Source organism: Hyperolius riggenbachi, chromosome 4 (genome assembly GCF_040937935.1).
Source record: "Hyperolius riggenbachi isolate aHypRig1 chromosome 4, aHypRig1.pri, whole genome shotgun sequence".
NCBI lineage: Eukaryota > Metazoa > Chordata > Amphibia > Anura > Hyperoliidae > Hyperolius > Hyperolius riggenbachi.
In genome coordinates, this window is record NC_090649.1 from 429,108,761 (window position 1) to 429,131,933 (window position 23,173).

Sequence of the window (23,173 nt, forward strand, 5' to 3'; positions counted from 1 at the left end):
ATTCTTGTGACTGCTGTTAACAGACACTTTTAGCAGTGAGGAGGAAACAGAGAGCATGGTAAGTGTTTTCTCTAATGTTCTTACTGATATACATGGTAAAATACACAAGGGTGCTTCGTCTCTGGTTCCCTTTAAGCTTGTAAAGTATTGGGTCAAGGTTTAGGTTGTAATAGTCTTTGATATCTGTCGTAATCCTGATACCCAGATATGTGAATTCCGACACCCATTGCAATGGTGTTGGTGCAGGGAGCTTAGGCACTTGTGCATCTAAGGGGAGAATGATTGATTTATCCCAATTTACTTTAAACCCGGAATACCTTCCATAATCTTGAATAAGGGCCAAGGCTGCCACCAGGGAGGGGCCTGAGTCTGATAAGTATAAAAGGAGGTCGTCAGCGTACAGAGACACTTTTTCCTCCCTTGTGCCATATTTTAATCCCCTAATCAAGGCACTATTGCGTAGCAAGATAGCCAGGGGTTCTACTGCCAATGCAAATAGAGTTGGGGAGAGGGGACACCCCTGCCGAGTTCCTCTTGAGAGAGCGAATGGTTCAGATACTGATAGGCCTGTACGCACTCTCGCCCTTGGGGACGTGTACAGAGTCCTGAGCCAGCCCACAAATGTGTCGCCTAGCCCAAAGCGCCGCAACGTCTCCCATAAGAAAGCCCAGTCTACTACATCAAAAGCCTTTTCGGCATCTAATGACACTATAATTCGGTCACCCATCTGAGAGTGTGCAATAGATAAGTTAGTCATTAGTCTCCGCAGATTTATGTCTGTCCCCTTTCCCGGGATAAATCCCGATTGGTCCGGATGAATAATTTTAATTAGCAGTGTGTTAAGTCTGATGGACAGAATTTTGGCTAGTATTTTATAATCTTGATTGAGGAGTGAGATTGGTCTATAAGACTTACATAACGTGAGATCTTTACCCTTTTTGGGGAGGACTGTAATCAGTGCTTCACTCATAGACTCTGGTAGTGTATTATTGTCCAGCGCAGATTTGTAGGTGCGTCTCAAACGTGGGACTAGGGTCTTACTATATTGCTTGTAGAACTCGGCAGGGAGTCCGTCTGCTCCCGGGGCTTTGGCATTTGGGAGACCTTTGATTACTTCCCTGATTTCTTCCTCAGTGATGTCAGCCTCCAGGAAAACTCTATCATCAGCTGACACCACTGGGAACGGTATCCTATCAAGAAAGTCATCTAGCTGTTGTTTAGTGTATTCAGTGTCGGACGTGTACAGGGCTCGATAGTAGTTGTAAAATTCGGTATTAATGGTGTCAGCCTCTATTAGGGTGTCTCCAGAAGAGTTGTGTATTGCTCCTATATGGTAAATTTGCTTTTCCTCCCCTATAAGGTAGGCCAATAGCTTCCCTGTTCTGTCGCCCTGCTCATATATTCGAGTTTGGCGGGCAGACTCCACCCTGGACATGGCAATATGTTGTTTATCAGAGAGGCGCGTCAATGCTATTTGCCATTTTTCATAGGTCTGTTTGGTTTTGTGGTCTATGTAAGCTTGTTCGGCAGTTTCTGCAGCTTGTTCTGCGTTAAATAATGTCACTCTATCCTGAAATCTGGCCTCAGCGATGTTTTTAATGTAGTTGCCCCTAGTGACAGCCTTGTAGGCATCCCATACCACCGAGGGAGAAGCTGAGCGCTCGTTCCTGCCCCAGTACTCATTCAAAGGTTGTTGCATTCCCATTTTAACATAATCATGTGCTATCCAGCCTGGCGAAAGCTTCCACGGTAATTTTGACGTGGCAGATGACAGCAGTAGGGTGGCCTCTATAGGGGCATGGTCAGAGATTCCCCTGGGTAAAAGTTTTATTTGACCCACCTGCATGGCCATAGATGGAGAAGCCAATAGCATATCTATCCTGGATAAGGACTGGTAGGAGGTAGAGTGACATGTAAACCCCGGTTGACCCGGGTTACGCATCTGCCATAAGTCTAATAGGTTAAGCGATTGTACCCAGTTGTGTAGTGTAAGGGTATCTCTCTGGTTAGGTGTTAGCCTGTCTGTGCAGAGTGGCTTCCCTTAGTAGCGCTCTGCTGGGATGAAGGGTGGGGAGTTAAAATTCTATACGAGATGACTGAGATAACTTCAGGGTATAAAGATCCCCATGATGCTTGTAGGACTTGCCTGGTATTCAGTCTTGCCAATAGTTTTACCTTTATGCCATGTGGGTTTGCATGCAAGGTTTGCTGTGCATTGTTGTCATGCCCTCGGCATACTCTGCAGTTGGTCAGCTTGATTGTGATGACAGACACAGCTGCTGCTCTCTGTAAAGAGACATTAACCTGCTTTGAAGGAAGTTAATCCCTCTTCTTCTGCAGTCCTCTTATTTTCCCTTGTAGTGAACAGAAATCCAGATTCACTGACTTAAATCGATGACTTTACCATCTCTGGTAGATTAATGACAAATATATAAGTGGCTTTACTGCTTTGGTAAAAAGTGATGCACTTTTTATAATGCTAGCCATTCACTTGTAAGTCTTCCATTATTAGTATTATAATTGTGCATTTACTGGATATAGCGATTACATCTTCTGCAGCACTTTACAGAGTGCATAGTCTTGTCATTCATAGTCCCTGAGAGAAGCTCACCGTGTAGTCCCTACAATAATCACAGTCTAATGACGATTTTCTGGGAGAAACCACTAACTTATTAGTATATTTTTGGGACATGGGAGGAAACAAGAGAGCCCAGGGAATGAGCACGTCGATTAGAGCGCAGGAGATTTGGGAGCACCTAGCGCCACCATAATAGTAATAATGGCTATAGAGGCACACAGTAAGTAATTTCGGCGCAAAAGTTACTTTTAAAACACTGTAATTTGGCCGCCAGCAATAACTGGAAACCGAATTACATAATTCCCCACCATCAACGTGGACCTGGAGGGGGAATAGTAATTAATGTTGCCGGGACTTGTGCATGAGCAGGGTAAGCTGTATGCTAGCTGTATCCTGCACCCAAGTCTCCCGGCGGTGATTTCTCTTGTACAGTCTAGAGTTAGGCGAACTGTTAGCGCAACTGCAGCCGAACTGTTCGGCTGCCCAACCTGTCATGTGGCTGTGGCTCTTACTACTTCCGGGTCGCAATGACCCGGAGTAGTACGTCTGCGCTGGCCCGGCGGAGCGTGTCCTAGATCGCGCTCCCGTTGCCGGGCACTCTCTGCGCATGTGTGTGACGTCACTCATGACGTCACACACATGCGCAGAGAGTGCCCGGCAACGGGAGCGCGATCTAGGACACGCTCCGCCGGGCCAGCGCAGACGTACTACTCCGGGTCATTGCGACCCGGAAGTAGTAAGAGCCACAGCCACATGACAGGTTGGGCAGCCGAACAGTTCGGCTGCAGTTGCGCTAACAGTTCGCCCAACTCTATCGTACACCCAGGGAAACACATGCAAGACGTGACAATAAAAGCCAATGTAAAGCTTGTGCTGGACATTATAGCAATCAATCAAATTCCAGGTTGCTATTGAAAACTGATAGGTTAAGTGGCGTTGCTTCTGCACAATTTGCACTATAACCTGCCTCTGTTCTTACTCATGCTTGATATGCGAATGATCAAATCTGGACACAGTACATTGAAGCAGGTCACATTGGGTGCCGATGATTCCTGGACCCTGAATAGCATGTGCCCCCCCCTTTAAATGTGCAGAAGGAGTGTAAGGCTGCATGCTTTGCACCTTTACCACACTTTCTGCAGTTCTAATAAAAAACTGGAGGTAAAAATGCATTTTCTGGGGCATTCATTTAAAAAAATTAGGCTGCAGAGAGACCTGTCTGGTCCTTCAATTTTTGGATTTTCTGATTTTTTGGGGTGGGGATTCTCTGAAGTATGATTGCAGTTACTGTAGTCAGGTCGCATACATGCAAAAACGGCACCAGGAAATTTGGGCACAGGGTGAAGCCGAAAAACTGCTCACCCTGCTCCTGCAAAAGTCCCGACGGCGTTAATTAGTATTTCCCCTCCAGGCTGCGATAAACTCGGGTAAGGTGCAATTTGGCTGCCAGGGATTGCTGGTACTGCATGTTTTTTTCCATAATTTGGGCTCCATCTTTCGCCAGCACCCAAATTACCTCCTGAGCGCCGCTATAGCCTTAATGCACATTACAGCCTATGGCAGCGCCCGACGGAACCCAAATATCTGGCACCCTTTTTGCCTGCCTCGCTTCAGGCCCTCCCTCTGCCACATCACCTGACCAGCATTTGCCTCTGCAATGAGGCAGAGGTGGAATACAGGCGGTGGGGACAACTGCAGTCAACCCTTCATACAAGAAAGTCGTCTAAACACAGATGTGCTTTTAGTCTTCTGTGGAATCTCCGAGCTGTTTTGTGAGAGGTAGAGGTGCTTCATGGGAGAACAATGACTGCATAGACTACAAAAAGTGTGAAGTAATAGCGTGAGTTAATTCCTTCTTTTTTTTTTTGTTGTTGATTTCAGACACACATTTCAAGGCTTCCTCCAGGCGCAGTCGCTGGGCAGTCTGTAGCTATCGAAGGTGGAGTGTGTAGGCTGGAAAGCATCCTCGGCTGAACAAGACTCTTCCCTTGTTAAAGGAGAACTCCTTCAAAAACATGGCGGATGCAGGAAAGTGAAGGGAGGCAGATTTGCGACTGACATTCATTGTTTTGTTCCCATTATGCCATTTTCTGTATACTTTATGCTGTGCACTTCTTTATGCTGTCTTCTTTCTGTTGTCTTTTGCAGAACTTTGAGTAGAATTCCTGGATGCAGTTGTGAGGAACTCTAGTTTCTCACACAGCATAGGCATCCAGCTAGAGCAAGGGGAAGTGTTCAGTGTGGGACGGCCCATTTACATAACTATGCTGCTCTAACTTTATTTTTAGAAGAAATCACATGTTTTTCCCATGTGGCTTGTTCATGTACTGTACATGTGTGTTTGACACACATTAAGGCTTTTTGCCGGCTATATTCATTATATAATGTATGCAAAGAGGCATACATGATGTTGTGCACATTTTTGTTCACTTTTCACAGCCCGTTCACTAGAGTCATGGGTGCTGTGTAAAATAAAAACAGTAAAAAGAAAATAGAATCGACAAATCAAATAAAAAAATAAATAAATAAATGAATAAATTCATTTGTGCAAACATCTAAATCCTTCCAAAATTACCTCCACAGAGTTCAGTACACTTTATGCCTACCATCTACTTTGATATAAACTTACCAGTGTATGGCCCACACTATAAGGTCAACTAGCCTGCATGGTTCATCCCTCTGATGAAGTGAGTAACGAAACCGGTCGGGTGGAGAGGAGGCAGCATTCATATCTGTTTGTTTAAGGCACTATCTACACTTTAGGGTTCATGGACCCTGGATGTTAGTTTCTTTTGCATTATATTTTAGAATAATGTGTGCAATAAAATACTTTTTAATTAAATTACTGCACTTAGAGCACTTTTATATATGTGTTCCTACATGCATACTGGGATGAACACTAAGTCATGATTGCTGAGGAGACATGTGTGGAAGAGCAGGAATTTGCAGATGAACCGTGCACGCTGTATGATCTTCTAGTGTGGATCAAACACTTCCTGGTAAGCCTGGATTGAGTCCGGTTGTGGACAGAACATGTCCTGAACACTGTGGTGTTGATTTTGGAAGGACAATTTGGTTGAAATTCAAGCTGTTTGGTCATGATCACCAAATCTCTCTTACAAGGTTTTTCAAAAACCGATCAGATGATATATATGGCGCAAACAGTAGCAATTAAATGCATTGTACTTTCATTGAGAGAGCGCAAGCCTAACCGCATGTGAAAATGCATTAAAAAAAAGTGCACAAACCCTGGTGAAAAAGATAAACTACATGCAATAAATGCACATTTCACATACACATTTCTGCAAGCACACAAATGTGAAATGGCACTTAATGAATTCGTGATGCTATGGATACTGCCTCTGTTGATTATTTTTTCTTAAGCAGTTGCTTGTACTATGGTTGACATGCTTATTGCATGGCGTACACTTGGCCATGAATGTTACTGTCTGATTGTACAATGTTTATGCTATTGTGCTGTAATCTTTTTATGAACAAGATCTAGACACTAAACACACTTGAAAAATGTGTTCAGAAATATATTGCGTTAAGAGGGCACAAAAAAAGTTGTACAATCCCAGTTATGAGGAGTGTGGCCAACATCGGGAAGACCATGACGACTTAGCGAGATAGGACCAGAAACAGACACATAGGTCAAGATTATTGGCGTTGTTGTTTGCATGCTTGCTCTATCGCTATGGAATGAAGACTCAGGTGATTGGTTAGGAACTTTGATAACGATAGCAATACCCATAACTCTGTTACAACAGGCACACTTTAAAGTAATTTACAAGTAACAGAAATAAAGCACGTGATGAAAATGTCACATCTAGAGGTTATATAAAGTAAAAGCTGTAATTGTCCATAGTGCGGTGTTATACTGCCTGCTAAGTATGATCAATGAGATGCAAATATTTTTAAAGTTAATGCAGATTTATGTACATTTTTATGCAAATGTGTGTAGCTTGAAAATGGACCAATCAATTTAAACCTGGGTGTGACTTTATTTGTCCATTTTCAAGCTGCATATATTTGCATAAAATGTACATAAATCTGCATGAATTCTGAAATATTTGCATCTCATTGATCATACCTACTGCCTGCTCCCCTCTTGTGTTGATTTTAGAGAAATGACCATGTTTCCTCTACTGCTTCCAACCAGTTAGAGCTGTCCATAGATTAGCAGGAGGAAGCACGGAGCTGTATTGGTGGATTGAAGATCTGATGAGATGGAGGCAGCAGAGGAGCTGTGGTCTGAGCTCTGATGTGTCAGTCAGGGAGGGGAGGAGGCCACACATCACTCCACCGCAGAAAATAGCAGCTTTAGCAGGTAAGATATGAAGTAGTCAGTGCTAGCTTTGCTCCATGTTTTTTATTTTTTTTAGCTTTTAGTTGGGCTTTAAAATGGTGGATTTCGTGAAAGGGAATGATTAGCACTCCTGATACTCAATGCATCCACTCAAACTGTTTTTGTTAGAGTTTTCTTTTATGCATCTGATTCCTTACCACAAATAACTCACTCTTTGGACAAGTCTCCAAGAGAGTTCTCAGTCTCCTGATTCCTTACCACAGATAACTCACTTTTAGGACAAGTCTCCTAGAGAGTCTTCAGTCTCCTGATTCCTTACTACAGATAACTCGCTCTTAGGACAAGTCTTCTAGAGCAGTGTTTCTCAACATTTTATTGGTATGTACCCCTTTTAAAACCCTGTACTCACCGAGTACCCCCTAGAATAGTAAACATTATCACAAGTACCCCTTACAAAATATATATTTAATCATAGTACATGATAATTGGTTCTAAACAATTTCCAAGCATTTACTATTGCTTTTAATTAGCTAAAATACTAACTTGGTGTTGTTTAAATAAGATTTATCTTTTTCTAAAACTGTAAATTTGATATTCTTGGTTAAGTATATCAAGCCCAAGTACCCCCTGGAACCAACAGAAGTACCCCCTGGGGTACGCGTACCACACGTTGAGAACCTAGGTTCTAGAGAGTCCTCAGTCTCCTGATCCCTTACCACAGATCACTCACTCTTTAGACAAGTCTGCTAGAGAGTCACCAGTCTCCTGATTCCTTACCACAGATAACTCACTATTTAGACAAGTCTCCTAGAGTCCTCAGTCTCCTGATTCCTTACTACAGATAACTCACTATTTAGGCAAGTTTTCTAGAGAGTTCTCAGTCTCCTGATTCCTTACCACATGTAACACTCTTTGGACAAGTGTAGAGTCCTCAGTCTCATGATTCCTTACCACAGATAACTCACTCTTTGTACAAGTTTCCTAGAGAGTCCTCAGTCTCCTGATTCCTTGCCATAGATAATTCACTTTTTGTACAAGTCTCCTAGAGAGTCCTCCGTCTCCTGATTCCTTACCACAGATAATTCACTCTTTGTACAAGTCTCCTAGAGAGTCCTCCGTCTCCTGATTCCTTACCGCAAATAACTCACTCTTTGATTAAGTCTAGAGAGTCCTCAGTCTCCTGATTCCTTACCACAGATAACTCACTCTTTTTGTACAAGTCTCCTAGAGAGTCCTCCATCTCCTGATTCCTTACCACAGATAATTCACTCTTTGGATAAATCTAGAGAGTCCTCAGTCTCCTGATTCCTTACCACAGATAACTCACTCTTTGTACAAGTCTCCTAGAGAGTCCTCAGTCTCCTGATTCCTTACCACAGATAACTCACTCTTTGTACAAGTCTCTTAGAGAGTCCTCAGTCTCCTGATTCCTTACCACAGATAACTCACTCTTTGTACAAGTCTCTTAGAGAGTCCTCAGTCTCCTGATTCCTTACCACAGATAACTCACTCTTTGGACAAGTCTCCCAGAGAGTCCTCAGATAACTCACCCTTTGGACAAGTCTTCTAGCGAGTCCTCAGTCTCCTATCACTACTCGTCGTGAACTGTATAGCAGAAGAGCATGCCGCCGGGTACTCTGACATTTTCTGTTGTGCAACTGTGATGACTTCAATAATATGCTTATTTACATTAGACCGCATTACCCTGTTGGTAGTTATTGGACTTAGTGTGACTTAAATATATACTCCCTTCCCATAAACATATGTTCTTTTGCTTTCAAAGTATAGTGTCTGCTTTGCATACTCGATGGTCTATGTTGCCTAATGATATTTTTTTCCTTGAAATTCCAGAATCGTTTCTCAGTAATATAATATTTCCTTTTACCTCTCTTTAAACCTATGACTGTCATGTAGATACATGTTATGAATGAGTGTACATTGAAAGGGAAAGGTTTAACTGACTGTAATAAGTCTTCTTTTTTTTAAGTGGCGTTCCAGCCATTTTGTTTTTGGGGGGTTTTTTGGGGGGTTTTTTTTGCTCTCTTTTGGTATGACATAGAACAGGTTCAAACCTCTGTAAGGCGTCAGTATGTTTACATTTAAAGGTGCTCGAAATGTTTTAGAATGGGGCCCTGATTATACGTGTGCTATTAGGGCCCCATCTAAAACATCTTAAAACAAACCTGAACTAAAAAATATAATGATGAAATAAACATATGTATCTGCCTACTCCTAAATTTTGCCCTTTTTTTTTAAAATCTCAGTTTTATTTTGTGTTTTAATTTTCATTGTTTCAGCTGAATGACAGTCTTCTAGTGTTCCGGAGCCATAATCTATGAACTATTGACCTTTTTCTGTATTCCCTGCACTTAAAAGTTGTTCACTGTCAGGCAAGAGGTTTATGACTTGTAATTAATTATCAGTTCCGGTAATGGGAAATTTGGGTGCCTGCTATTTGTAGCTGCAGTTTGCATTGCAGACAACACCGGCCCCTGAGGGGGGAGCTTAGGGTTAAGCATCATGGGAGGTCAGATAGGGTTAGGCATTTTTAGGAGGTTGGTCAGTGTTAGTCATCAGTTGGTTGGGTTAAGTTAGTTGGTTAGGGTTAAAGAGACTCTGAAGCGAGAATAAATCTCGCTTCAGAGCTCATAGTTAGCAGGGGCATGTGTGCCCCTGCTAAACCGCCGCTATTGCGCCGCTAAACGGGGGTCCCTTCACCTCCAAACCCACCCCCGCAAGACTTGGTCGCAGACTTGGTCGTTCGTGGAGGCAGGGCTAACGGCTGCAGCCCTGCCTCCAGTCGCGTCTATCAGCGGCGCATCGCCGCCTCTCCCCCGCCTCTCTCAGTGAAGGAAGACTGAGAGGGGCGGGGCTGCGGTGGAGATACGCGCTGACAGACGCGCGTGGGGCAGGGCTGCGGCGGTTAGCCCTGCCCCAACCAGGAAGCGCTCCCCCGCTGCACCGAGGGGATTTGGGGGTGAAGGGACCCCCGTTTAGCAGCGGTTTAGACCTAACTATGAGGTCTGAAGCGAGATTTATTGGTAGAGGAAGGGTTCGTGGAAAAATACGGTTAGGTTTAGCGATAGTACCATATCGATGAGCTTTACTGATATTTTACTGGTTGTTATCTTTTGCGCCCCCAATTTCCTCAGCGTCCATTTTGCATGTATTCATCAGTTAGAGTTACTAGGACTAGAGAATTTTAATTTGCATACCTGAATTCTTGGTCCTTACAGTAAGAAAAAAGTTCTATGCAGGAATGGCGCTTTACATACACATGTTTATCTCATCATGTCACGTGTCAGTTCAAGTACGCTTTAAGTATTCAACAAACTCACTTTAATGCTTTTATTGCTATATGTGTCCCTGTTGGCTAGATTCCCTCTCATTTGCCGACACTGTAACATTCAGTTTAGGTTAGAGGAGGCACCAAGAGAATGTGCAGAGAATTCCAGAATGCGACAGTTGTTACCAGAGCAGGAATCAGTGGGGCACCTAACAGCTTAGATGCTTCTTCTCATCATAGAGGCTTCCTAAACGCTAATCTTAGGACTGCGAGTGGGACAGAATCATTCCAACGGAGATACAGCCAAGTAAATGCCACATTGAAGTTCTATCATTTTCTCAGTTTGTCCAAAACACAATAGCTAATTTGGCCAGAGTTTTTTTTTGTCTTTGATGGGAAATTTAAAGAGACTCTGTATTAAAAAAAAATAAAAATAAAAAAAAAACATCCCTGGGGGTACTTACCTCGGGAGAAGGAAGCCTCAGGGTCCTAATGAGGCTTCCCCCATCCCTGTAGCTGCAGGGAATCCAGCGCTGGCTCTCTCAAATCCACCCACAATCCTCCCCCGACAAGCCTGGCAAGGCTTGATTTATGTACCTCTCCAGGATCCAGCGCAGGCGCAGTAGCGGTTCTTCGTTCGGGTAAGGCGGAAATAGCCTAGCCCGATTGTATCTGCTCTACTGCGCAGGTGCAAAAGGACATGTGCACTAGAGCCGATCGATCTGGTTCCTCTATTTCTGCCTTAACTCAAAGGAAGAGTGGCTAGTGCGCCTGCGCAGGATCGTGGAAGGTAAATATTTACATTGCCGCACATCAGGAGGCTACAGCAGGAGATTGCCGGGACACTGGAAGACAGGGAAGCCTTGTTAGGATCCAGAGGCTTCCCCCTCCCAAGGTAAGGACCCCCCTGGGGACGTTTTTCTTAATACAGGTTTTCTATAAAGAGAATAGCCTGCAAAAAGTATTCACTTTGTCTTGGGTGAATGATCAAGCAGCCCATGTATAACTTCTTAAAGGAAACCTTGTAAAGTTTAAAAATTCAGAAGGTTCAGAAGGTTTCAGCATCTGTCTGAAGTGAACCTGCCACTGAGTATAGATATTGAAGCAAACCATGACAATTAAAGAGACTTTGAAGTCTCTTTTTTTTTTTTTTACCTGATTTTGTCATATAATCCTCTTAAGCATTATTGCCCAAGTTGAATTGGCGCATCCATGCGGCAGATGAGTGATTTATTACAGAGAAATAGAACTGCAAAGTGCTGCTCTGGAGAGGCAGAGCTTTGAGCTGTAGCTCTGCCTCTCCACAATCAATCTCCGTGGATCTCCGCCTCCTCCCCGCCCCTCTCAGTGAAAGAAGACTGAGAGGGGCGGGAGGAGGCGGCGATCAGCAAAATCAGGTAAAAAAAGACTACCTAGACCTTAAATTCTTATAGGATTCAGGATAATAGGTGAATATAAACATGGTATAGAACCAACATGGTGGACAAAATGCCTATATCATGATATCATGCTTGTCACTGCACATGCTCATTTCCTCTCCTCTGTAGAATGAGCCGGTGAATGTATCAGTCAGGTCTGACCACATGACTCCCAAAGTAAGAAGAACAATGAATGCCCTGCATTACAACTATTTGTCTTGATGACTTGCGGGTTAAGTTGGGGTTTCCAAATAAACCACAAGAGACTTTGACGTGTGCCTTGTTTTGTTTCCCTGGGTTCCTGGACCCAGGGCACTGGATATGGACAAAATCATACTAGCTGCCCCATGACCATCCACCCAAAACAAAGTGAATTGAGTGAAGTAAGTCTTTGCTTATGCAACAATAATTTTATTTTGTAAGAAGAAAAACCTTTTTGTGCAGATTATTGATGCACTTCTAGACTGTTCAAGCGGGCTCTACTTACATTTTATTTTTTAGTTGTAGATGGAGTGGAACGGGGTTCAATCCCCAACCAGGTCTTTATTGCTGTCTGTTACCCAACTGGAGAGATTTCACCCAAACCTCTCAACCAAACCTCTCATTGGCTATGATGGCCAAATGTAGATTATGAGACATGATCCCAGGAATCTGCCCTCTCTGTGAGACTTCTTGTGCCACTTCTTTGTTCTCCACGATCGAAACAAAATGATTACCATTTGTAAAATGTGACTTTATTAAATGTGACTTTATTAAATCAAAGCTTGAAAAATAACTCATTTTTGTACCATAGTTTACTGTAAATTTGCGATCAGAAGCTCTATCCATATGAATGGAGTAACCGATCGGCATTCACTACAGCCCATTGATTTTCATTGCATTCACTTACTGCTTTCATTTAAAGAGGAACACTGTTGTCCATTGTTCCCTACAGCATTTGCCACCAAAAACACGGAGAAAATGTAGCAAATCCTACGGTGGCTGCCAGCCTGATTGCTACTTTATAAATACAGCTATTGGTACTAAAGTGGAGACAATTAAACAGGCTGCTAGAGAGATCGTGCAGTAATTGGCGGTCTGGATAAAAAGTAACATTTTTCTGTTTTTTTGTTTTTTTTTATCACCACCATTATAAATTTGGAGAATTGAAGGTAGGACTATTTTTGCAGAAGTAACTGCTTTTATGTTCTACAGGCTGTGTGCCTTTTTTGAATAGGTTTCGATATGTTTGGGCAAATATGAATAGGTTTGCTCAACAGTAATGGCTGCCAGTTAATTTCCATTTCCTGTTGATCAGCAGTTTGCATGCTCAGCAGATTTCATTCTTAGCTGTACTGTGAGGTGGGATTTTTTTTGGGTACGGTTCTCCCATGTGACTCGTGGACGGACTATGCCGAAGCAAAATCAGAGCTAGTATTGTTTAGATGACCCCCAGGAAACCTCATAAGGAACAATGTGCCAGTCACAGCACCTTCTATAACTTGAACCATTCTAATGGGCTATATAGTGTGGGCCTACAACATATCTGAAAATGAAAAGTTTGATAGTGGAGTTTCCCTGTGATGTTGCCTGCTGGGTCCAGGGGCGTAACAATAGACCCTGCAAGGGATGCACCTGCTGGGGCCCAAAAGCCGCATAGGGCCCTGTGGGCGGAGAAGTTTCTTTTCCCTGTCCTGAGAGACAGACAACTAAGGGCACGGAGAGAACAAGCATTCTGCTCTCTGCACAATTGTTCTAATGACTGCATCTGCTCAGCCACTGCAAGTTTTGCAGACAAAGATTTGTAGACAGTCCCTAATCAGCGTGCAGCAGGCTCTTGTGTACAACACCCATCCGCCAACCTCTCTACCTCTCCCTAAGTGCTGTGTACTGCAGTGATGCTGGAGAAGTCTGCAGAGCCAGCTCTGTTCCATCAGAGATGAACAGAGTGAGTGTTATAAGCTGAGGCTGAGAGCACACTCGTCTGTCGGGTTTTTGTATGCGTTTTCTGCTCACCATGTGTGCCTGTATGTGTGAAAACATGCACGTTTTATCACAGAAGCTAATGTAAGTGATAGAGCAAATGTATGCACATTCATGTGTGTAATAGCCAATTGAATAACATTTGTTCCCAGTTTACCTGTGCAGAAAGCGAGGGGTTTAGGGGGCGGGGGGGCATTGGGGCATCCAAAGTTTCACAGGGGGGCCCAGTGATTTCTAGTTACGCCCCTGGCTGGGTCACCTAAACCATACTAGCTCCGCAAAAACTACCTTCCAGAGGCACAAACTTCAATATAGACCTCGTACAGGATTGAACCCGTCTCCACAACACCCACAACTGTAAAGGTGGAGCTCTGCTTTTAGTGAGAGTAACTGAAATTTTATTTATGGGGATTCAGATATAACATTTGAAGGAAGTGAGATATTTACAATATGAAATGTATGAAATATTTTCACATGTCAGACTTCTAGTTGAGTCATATATGAAGTTTATTCTAATCTACGGCATATCTTAGATGGGCTTCCAGGCAAACCGGAGAACTCCCCGAGATGTTCTCCAGAACTTCCGGTCCATTAACATTTTCTGCTACGGAGGACACACAAAGTACTGTAGCCAGTGTGTACAGAGTATAGAAAGTCTATGTTACTGTAATCTGAATATAATCACTATTTGTTTGTTTATATTTTCTAAGATTGCAAATAAAATTACAAATAAAGTCCGCTATTAATACAGATATTTGTGTCTGTTTGTGTTTTGTGTTTTTTTTTCTTGTTTGTTTTTACCCTTGAGGCCCCCTTTATACTTGCATTGTAAGTGCGTATTGCATTACTGTTTTAGTGCAGGGTAATGCAACGTCAATGGGGCCTTTTACACTTACTGCGCCGCACAGGAAGTATTCATCCCACCGCAAACCCACAAGCACTGCGGTTAACGCACGGTGCTTGGGGTAATGGAAGTCAGTGGGTGATGCAGTAAATGCGAATAACAGAGCACGGTGCATCGCAGCACACATGCACGGACCATGGGAATCCCAGTGACGCACTTCCTGTCTAACAGGAAGTATGTCACTGAGCGGGGGGCGTTGCTATGCATATGACCCTGTCAATGTAGTCTGCCACAGGGTCGTATGTTTGTCATTTTTCGTGTGGCGGTGGGATGTACCGGGAGTATGGCATCCAGGGCCGGGCCGAGGCATAGGCTGGAGAGGCTCCAGCCTCAGGGCACAGTGTAAGAGGGGGCGCAGAATTCATTCAGCTGTCATTTCTGATTGTGTTTGAAGCAGAAAGAAATAAGAAAAGGGGACACATGGCAGTGACTGCAAGCCAGATAACTAGAGATTAAGGTGTTGGGGAGATTGTGGGCCCTGTGGCACCTCTTAGTCTAATATCAATCAGTGTTTGATGGCTCGAGTGGCAGGGATGGAGGGGCGCACTTTGGTGTCTCAGCCTTGGGTGCTGGAGGACCTTGTCCCTGCTCTGATGGCATCCCCACCGCAATGCAAAAAAATATGTGTAAAACCGGTCTCAATTTAAATGGTCTTATTAAAGATACAATAATTTGCTGAACATCGCACTGTTAATGGGCAACCTTAGCCTAACCTAACTTGCTAAGCCTGCCATACCTTTTACTGATGTTCTTTATCTCTCAACGTAATATTTTGGATTCATTTTTTACAGTTCTAGATCTCTTTCCAAGATTACTGCTGTCAGATCCTTCAATTCTGCTCAACTTCCAAGCTGCCTCTGACAATACAGTGCTCTGTCTGGTCCAAACTTCAAAGGAAAGTCACACATTCTTCATGCCGTGTAAAAGCGCTGGTCATGAGAGCAGCTCTTTGAAGTTCTTAACAGGTGCGATACCACCGCGTTTATTGCGGCCCACAACCGCGGCACAGCTACAAGCTTTTCTGATAGCAAAGATAGGAAAATGACCTGAATTCTAAAATTATACCAGTCGTTAACTGTAGGAACATGAGGATTATTTGATGACTGAGGATGATTATGGCGCACGTGCAGGTTTTTGAAGCGTGCTTTATGGAAGTATGGAGTTATTACACAGTAGCACCGTACAATACGTTAAAGAGCAACTTTATGAGTGTAATGTAATGAATAAAATTGCTTATTTTTACAATAGTCATTTATAAATTACCGGTATTTAGTCAGCGTTTGCCTATTGTTAAATCTTTCCTCAACCCGATTTACATTGTTACATTTATCAGGGAAGGTGGCATCGGTACTGCTGGCATAAGCATCACTTCAGAATGTATGTTTGTTGTATGTTCCAAAGTGAGCAGAAACAACACCTGGGTCCATATGCAATTCACTTTTTCTCCTACGTTTTCTCCTAGGAGACAATTTTCGTCTTCTATTTACATTTTATTTTAGCACTCAATTGAAAAAGTACCAAAAAAGTAGGTGAAAAAATATTGTCAAAATGATGCTGAGTATTTTATTGCTTGCTTGTTTGCTTGCTTGCTGGTAGCTTACAGTCATTTTATGGATTAGGCGTGAAAATATTACCTAGGAGAAAAAGTGAATTATATGAGGGTCCAGGGCCCATATGCAATTACCGGTGCCTTTTTCTCCTGAGTTATCTCCTAGGAGAAAATGTTAATCTTCTCTTTAAAATAACTTTTCCGCATTTTACTATTGCAAAGTACAAAAAAGCTGGTGAAAAAGTACTATCAAAATTATTTTCAGTATTTTCTTGCTTGTTGGTGGTTTAAAGGGAATTTTATGACCAGGGCCCATATGCAATTAACTTTTTCTCCTGAGTTTTCACCTGGATGACATTTTCAAACTTGTCAATAAAATGCATGTTAAGCCACCAGCAAGCAAGAAATTACTCAGAAATAATTCTGATCATATAGTTTCACCTACATTTATTTATGTATTTATATAGCGCCGACATATTACGCAGCGCTGTACAGAGTATATTGTCTTGTCACTAACTGTCCCTCAGAGGGGATCACAATCTAGTCCCTACCATAGTCATATGTCTATGTATGTATTATGTAGTGTTTGTATCATAGTCTAGGGCCAATTTAGGGGGAAGCCAACTCACTTATCTGTATGTTTTTGGGAGGTGGGAGGAAACCGGAGCGCCCAGAGGAAACCCATGCAGACACAAGGAGAACATACAGACTCCTTGCTGATGTTGACCTGGCTGGGATTCGAACCGGGGACCCAGCACTGCAAGGCAAGAGCGCTAACCACTACGCCACCGCGCTGCCCATTGTGGTACTTTTTCAATTGCAAAGTGCTGAAAAGTTGTTTTAAATTGCAGATAAAAAAATGATCTTCTAGGAGAAAGTTAATTGCATATGTACCCTGGGCAGATATGCAATTCAATATTTCTCCTGAGTTTTCTCCCAGGTGATGTTTTCACACCTTGTCAATAAAATGCTTTTTAAACCACCAGCAAGCAAGAAAATACAGTGTGGCCAGGCTAACTGCGCAGGTGTGGCCACCAGCAAGCAAGAAAACACAGTGTGGCCAGGCTAACTGCGCAGGCGTGGCCGTACTTGTGCATGACAAGAAGTGTGGCCCAGATCTTCAACCACACAAGCTCTTAACAGATTTCTTTGGGGGGGTCTGCAAGCAGCACTGGAGGTCCGGAGGACAGCATGGGAAGCCACTACAGGCTCCAGCGGCTTTCCTCTTCTTAGGTAAGTATCCGCTTTTTGACCCGAGGTTCACTTTTAGACAGCAATAGTGTACTTTTTTTTTAGATTTTCATGACCGCACATGCCACATTAATAAAGTCCTCCAACATTCTGCCAGGGATTTCTTCATGGTCAGATTGTTACAAGCAATGATCAGACCACTCCTGTTGTCCGTGAAAAAAAAATTGGGACAGTTTGTCGTATAGCACCATCCCCGAAATGGCATCTATAAAGTGTGGAGACATCCTGACCTAAGCCGAGCACGTGTCTTCAGCTTCTCAGCTTCCTCTGCACATTGCACTGTCAGTGACTCATAACGAGTGACATTCACAAATAAACTGTGGTTACTTTTATCTGATACGCTCTGGCACTGGCTGAGGGCTACTCACTGCCAGCAAATACACTCAAGTGAGGTTTGGCACCATGTAATGTGTGTGGTCCAATTAACAAAAAATTTGTGGATGATCTAGACGTAATTAATCACGAGTGCATCGCTGCCAACTGCTCTCAATTTCCAAACATGATTTTAAGTAGAAAAGATTTTTGTTAGTGCTTGTAGGACGACCAATTGTTTAACATAATATTTATGAAAAGAGGCATTTATTGTGTGTGTGTGTTGTTTACTTAGTATTTTGTCAATTTCTTTCTTACAAAAAGTAGTGGGGAATACCATGGTAGTAAAGCTATGTAGACATATTAGACTAAACTCATTTGAAACGTAAGATTTAAAAACCTATTGTCCAGTTATCTTGAACAAAATGTAAAACTATCAATTGTAAAAGTTACAACCAATGAGAAGTCTCAGTCAAAACAACGGATCCATCCTGCCGGATCTGTTCTGCTGATGATCACCACTTTACCCTCGCCCGTACGAATTTCTCCGTCCCTTTTTCCATCCTTTAACCCCCAGGGACGGAGAAATCCGTACTTTCCGCGTTCCCGCCGCTGTCCACGCTCCCGTTCGTAAACACGCCGCCCGCCGCTAGTAAACACGCCGCCGCCCGCTCGCCCGGAGATCAATGAATGGGAAAATCCATTCCCGTTCATTGATCTAAGCCCCGCAATGATCCGCTGCTCTCCGATGGGTAGCGCGATCATTGTGAAAAAAAAACAAACACTCACAGCCTCCTAGTACTTCCCGTCCGGAAGGACGCTCGCAGGTGGCAATAAACAAAAAGGTACTGTTGCCATCTTGTGGCCAAATAGTAAAACTACACCCTAAGCATTTTTTACATAGAAATAAATTAGTTTTACACTAAAAATTAACTCATTACCTCCCACACTCCCCATTTTTTTTTTTTGTAATTAAAAAAAAATTAAAAAAATTTACAATTAAAAAAAAAAAACATAAATAGTTACCTTAGAGACTGAACTTTTTAAATATTTATGTCAAGAGGGTATAACACTGTTACTTTATAAACTATGGGCTTGTAATTAGGGATGGATGCAAAACTGAAAAAAAAATGCACCTTTATTTCCAAATAAAATATTGGCGCCAAACATTGTGATATGGACATAATTTAAACGGTTTTATAACGGTGACAAAAGGGCAAATTTCATGGGTTTTAATTACAGTAGCATGCATTATTTAAAAACTATAATGGCCGAAAACTGAAAAATAATAAATTTTTTCCCACATTTTTCCTATTTTCCCATTAAAACACATTTAGAATAAAATAATTCTTGGCATAATGTCCCACCTAAAGAAAGCCTAATTGGTGGCGGAAAAAACAAGATATAGTTCATTTCCTTGCGATAAGTAATGATAAAGTTATAGGCGAATGAATGGAAGGAGCGCTGAAAGGTGAAAATTGCTCTGGTGCTCAGGGGGTAAAACCCCTCAGTGGTGAAGTGGAACTTCCGAGGCCAAATGATAAAAAAAGTTAACTACTTGCATCCTATTTTAATGCACGGAGGATGCCGTCCGTGCCGGTCGGCCTGGTCCCCGCCGCTCAATAGCCCCCCGGCCGGTTCACGACCGCACGCCCTGCCTGCACAAAGATGGCTGCACGAGCTGGCTGCGGCTGCGCAATCCGCTTAGCCGCGAGTGCGGCTGCGCAGCTCTAGGGCCAACCCCCTAGGCGTGGATCGGGGGGTTGGCCCTATAGCTGCGCAGCCGCACTCGCGGCTAAGAGGACTGCTCATGCGGCCATCTTTGTGCAGGCTGGAGAGCCCGACCCAGGCCGTGAGGTCGTGAGCCGGCCGGGGGGCTATTGAGCGGCGGGGACCCGGCAGAAAGGCACGGAGGGCGCAGACGGCGTCCTCCGTGCATTAAAATAGAATGCAGGTAGTTAACTTTTTTAATAATTTTTTTTATCATTTGACCTTGGAAAGTCCTTTAAAGGGAACCAAGCACCACTTTTGTTCTGCAGTTTGTCCTGGTCTCTAATTGTTATAGGAGCTGCCATGTCCCCCCCTCCCCAAATAGCTACCTATTATTTACTTATTTAAAATCTTTGAAGCAGAGTGTACTTTCTCTCCACAACTTTCTCTGGTCAGGCAGGCCTTGGAAGTAGGGTAATAAAAGCCTCTGCTAAATTTTAATTGTAAAAAGAAGAGGTGAAATTGAATTTTTTTTAAAGAGAATCTGAAGTCTAAATTGATATATTGATTGGTAGCACTAAATGCATAGATCAGATTTATCTTCTTACCATCGCTCCACCGCCTCTCCTTCTCCATTGTTTGCTATTAAAAAAAACAACAGTATTTTCTGTATAAAATGGCTGCGACCCCTGTAAGAGCTTCCAGGTCGCGGCTCTAGTCAGCACACGAGGATGCGCAAGCTGTACAGTCCAGCGCGCCACCCTGCTCCAAGAATAGAACTGTGCACGGTGCAGGGTGGGCTGGTTGCACATTGGAAGGGGCGGAGATGGGTGGATTTGAAGAGGCAGAGCTATGGTAAACAGCTCTGCCTCTTCCTCTAAGCTAAATCTCTAAACTGATGGGAAGTAGAGATAAAAAAGTGAATTTATGGCCATGGGGGACTTAGTGGGAATACTACCAGTTAGCAGGCAGGAGAATAACAAACATGTTTAGTGTTTAAAATAAGAAAAAAAAAAACTTCTGATTCTCTTTAATAATGAGCCTCATTGTTGGCATGCATTTTTAATGCGCTATTGAGATGCCCTGGATGCTAAAAATGGTAATTAGTAGTAGTCATCACACTCAGCAAAGGTCTGGTGGTCCCACTCCCAGCAGCAGCACCAGTAGCCAATCTGTGAATCTGCTGAGTATGCTGAAGGCATTTTACCAGCTAGTGCCAGATACTCCTTCTAGCAGCAACACCACCAGCGGACAAAGTGGTCACCAGCGGCTGGCCCGTATGGTGGACGATTACTTGGGGTCAGCCAGTGCTCCAGACAATATGGAGACTATTGATGACCCCAAGCAATATTGGACCAAACAATTGGATACCTGGCCTGAACTCGCTCAGTATGCACTGGAGGTTCTTGCATGCCCCGCCGCCAGTGTTCTTTCTGAGCGAGTATTTAGCGCTGCAGGTGGAGTGGTCACCGACTAACGGAGCCGTCTGTCCACAGACAAAGTGGACATGCTAACATTCATTAAAATGAACGAGGCATGGATCAGTGGCAATTACAAGGCCCCTCTCACTTATTCAACAGAATGAGTCCAATACATTATTGCCGAATTTTTTTTAGGACTGCCGTGTAACCACCTCCAGGTCCCATGGCCTACGACAAGTTCTGCTGCTACAAACAATGTTCTAGGACTGCCGCGGAACCATCTCTAGGCCCCATGGCCTACGACAAGTCCTGCTGCTCCCAAAAAAATTATAATGACTGCTGTGGAACCACCTCTAGGTCCCATGGCCTACGACAAGTCCTGCTGCTCCCAAAAAAATTATAATGACTGCTGTGGAACCACCTCTAGGTCCAATGGCCTACAACTTCTTCTGCTGTTCCAAACAATAAAAAAAAGTATATAAAAAAAAATGAACGATGGAACAGCCACTAGGTCCCATGGGCTACCATTTAGCACAAACAAGATTTCAATTGCGACTATTTTAATCCCTAATGTCAGAATATACAGGGCCGGGTCGAGGCATAGGCTGGAGAGGCTCCAGCCTCAGGGCGCAGTGTAGGTGGGGGCGCACAATTCATTCAGCTGTCATTCCTAATTGTGTATGAAGCAGAAAGAAATAAGAAAAGGGGATACATAGCAGTGACTGCAAGCCACATAACTAGATATTAAGGTGTTGGGGAGGTTGTGGGCCCTGTGGCCCTCTTAGTCTAATAGCAATTAGTGTGTGACGGCTGGGGTGCGAGGGATGGAGGGGCGCACTTTGGTGTCTCAGCCTTGGGTGCTGGAGGACCTTGTCCCTGCTCTGAGAATATATATTATCTGTTTTATTTTATGTACTGAAGCCACAGTGAGCAGCAATCCAGCACAATCTCACTTGCATTATCTACTAGTTTAAAAAGGATGAAGGGGTAGCTGATGAGTTGTTTGCCATCATTCCAGACTGGTATGACCATGTGGCCATGATATACCACTGTTAAAATTGGCGCGAGACAGTAAAGGGGCAAAAGGATGTTTGATGCAAACATTCTTGTTACCCACTGAGGCCTTTACAATCTTTAAAGTGCTGATTGCCACTTAATAAATAAGGGGACTGGCACTGAAAGTGTGGCAATCACTTATAAAAGTGGAAATCTTGATATGGCAATCTGAAAACTGGCTTTATTTTGGAAAATATAACAACACTTTTCAGGCTGATCATAGTTACATACCGGTAGTTATTTGGGTTTAAAAAAGACATACGTCCATCGAGTTCAACCAGAAAACACTTCTTTATGAATTCACTCCCAGTTAGTGTCTGTACCCACCATTCTACTTTTTTATGTTGACTGACAGCATAGCTTACACAGGATCAGAGTAGAAAGGTTTAGGCTATGTTCACAGTGGTTGTTGCATTTCATGTAACAGTGATATCGCAATGCAACAGAACAAGAAGATCGCACTACATGTTATCCATGCTTGTGTTGTGTACAGTAAAGCATACAGCCATTCAAAAGTATGCTTCACTGTCAGTTAACGTGTGTGCTTTGTGGTAATGCACTGCATGCAGTGTGTTGGGATGCCGCACGCTGTTATACCGCTTCGCACCAGCCGCACTGTGACCATTACATTGGTGGTGCATTGCAGTGTGGAAAGCCAAATTAAAAAGTGGCTGCAACGCACCACTGTGAACATAGCCTTGCACTGAATCGTGGGAACTGAGATTTTCTTCTGATTGGGTTGCACAGCCAATATGTGGAAGGACACATTCACAGTGGGCATTGCTTTCCAGCAACAGCAGGAACAGAACCTGAAAGTTGTGCTACATGTAATCCGGCCGTTGTGTCACATACAGTGAAGCATATAGCCAATAAAAAGTATGCTTCACTGTTAAAGTGCATGTTTTGCTAGAAACACGTCGTCATGCATTGCTTTGGGATGCTGCATGCTGTTACACCCACCTCGCTGTAAAGGTTGCCTAGGTGGTGCATTGCAGTGCAACATGCCAAGTTACAATTATTATTATTTAGTATTTATATAGCGCTGACATCTTCCGCAGCGCTGTACAGTGTATACTGTCTAATCACTTAAATGTCCCTCAGAGGGGTTCACAATCTAATCCCCTGCCATGGTCCTATGTCTATGTATGTATCGTGTACTGTACGTATCGTAGTCTAGGGTCACTATGGGGGAAGCCAATAAGCTTATCTGTAGGTTTTGGGGATGTAGGAGGAAACCGGAGTGCCCGGAGGAAACCCACGCAGACAAAGGAAGAACATACAAACTCTGTGCAGATAGTGCCCTGAGGTCTCAGTGCTGCAAGGCCAGAGTTCAGGCCCGGATTTACATCACAGGAGCCTATAGGCACAGATGTCCTGGCACCCTAGACCTCGCCCTCCATGGACCTACAAACCCCCG

At 43.5% G+C, this 23,173-nt stretch overlaps 1 protein-coding gene across 8 annotated transcripts in view; it reads left to right on the forward strand.

The window, feature by feature from the left end:
• TASP1 (taspase 1) overlaps nucleotides 1-13,729 on the forward strand; it is a 214,560-nt gene extending 200,831 nt beyond the window's left edge. For all 8 annotated transcript variants that reach the window (XM_068232469.1, XM_068232474.1, XM_068232466.1 and 5 more), the window contains one exon: nucleotides 4,460-13,729. In XM_068232469.1, the coding sequence (XP_068088570.1) occupies nucleotides 4,460-4,552 (93 nt within the window). In that variant the 3' untranslated portion in view covers nucleotides 4,553-13,729. The remainder of the gene's footprint in view (nucleotides 1-4,459) is intronic.
• The last annotated feature ends 9,444 nt before the right edge of the window (nucleotides 13,730-23,173 follow it).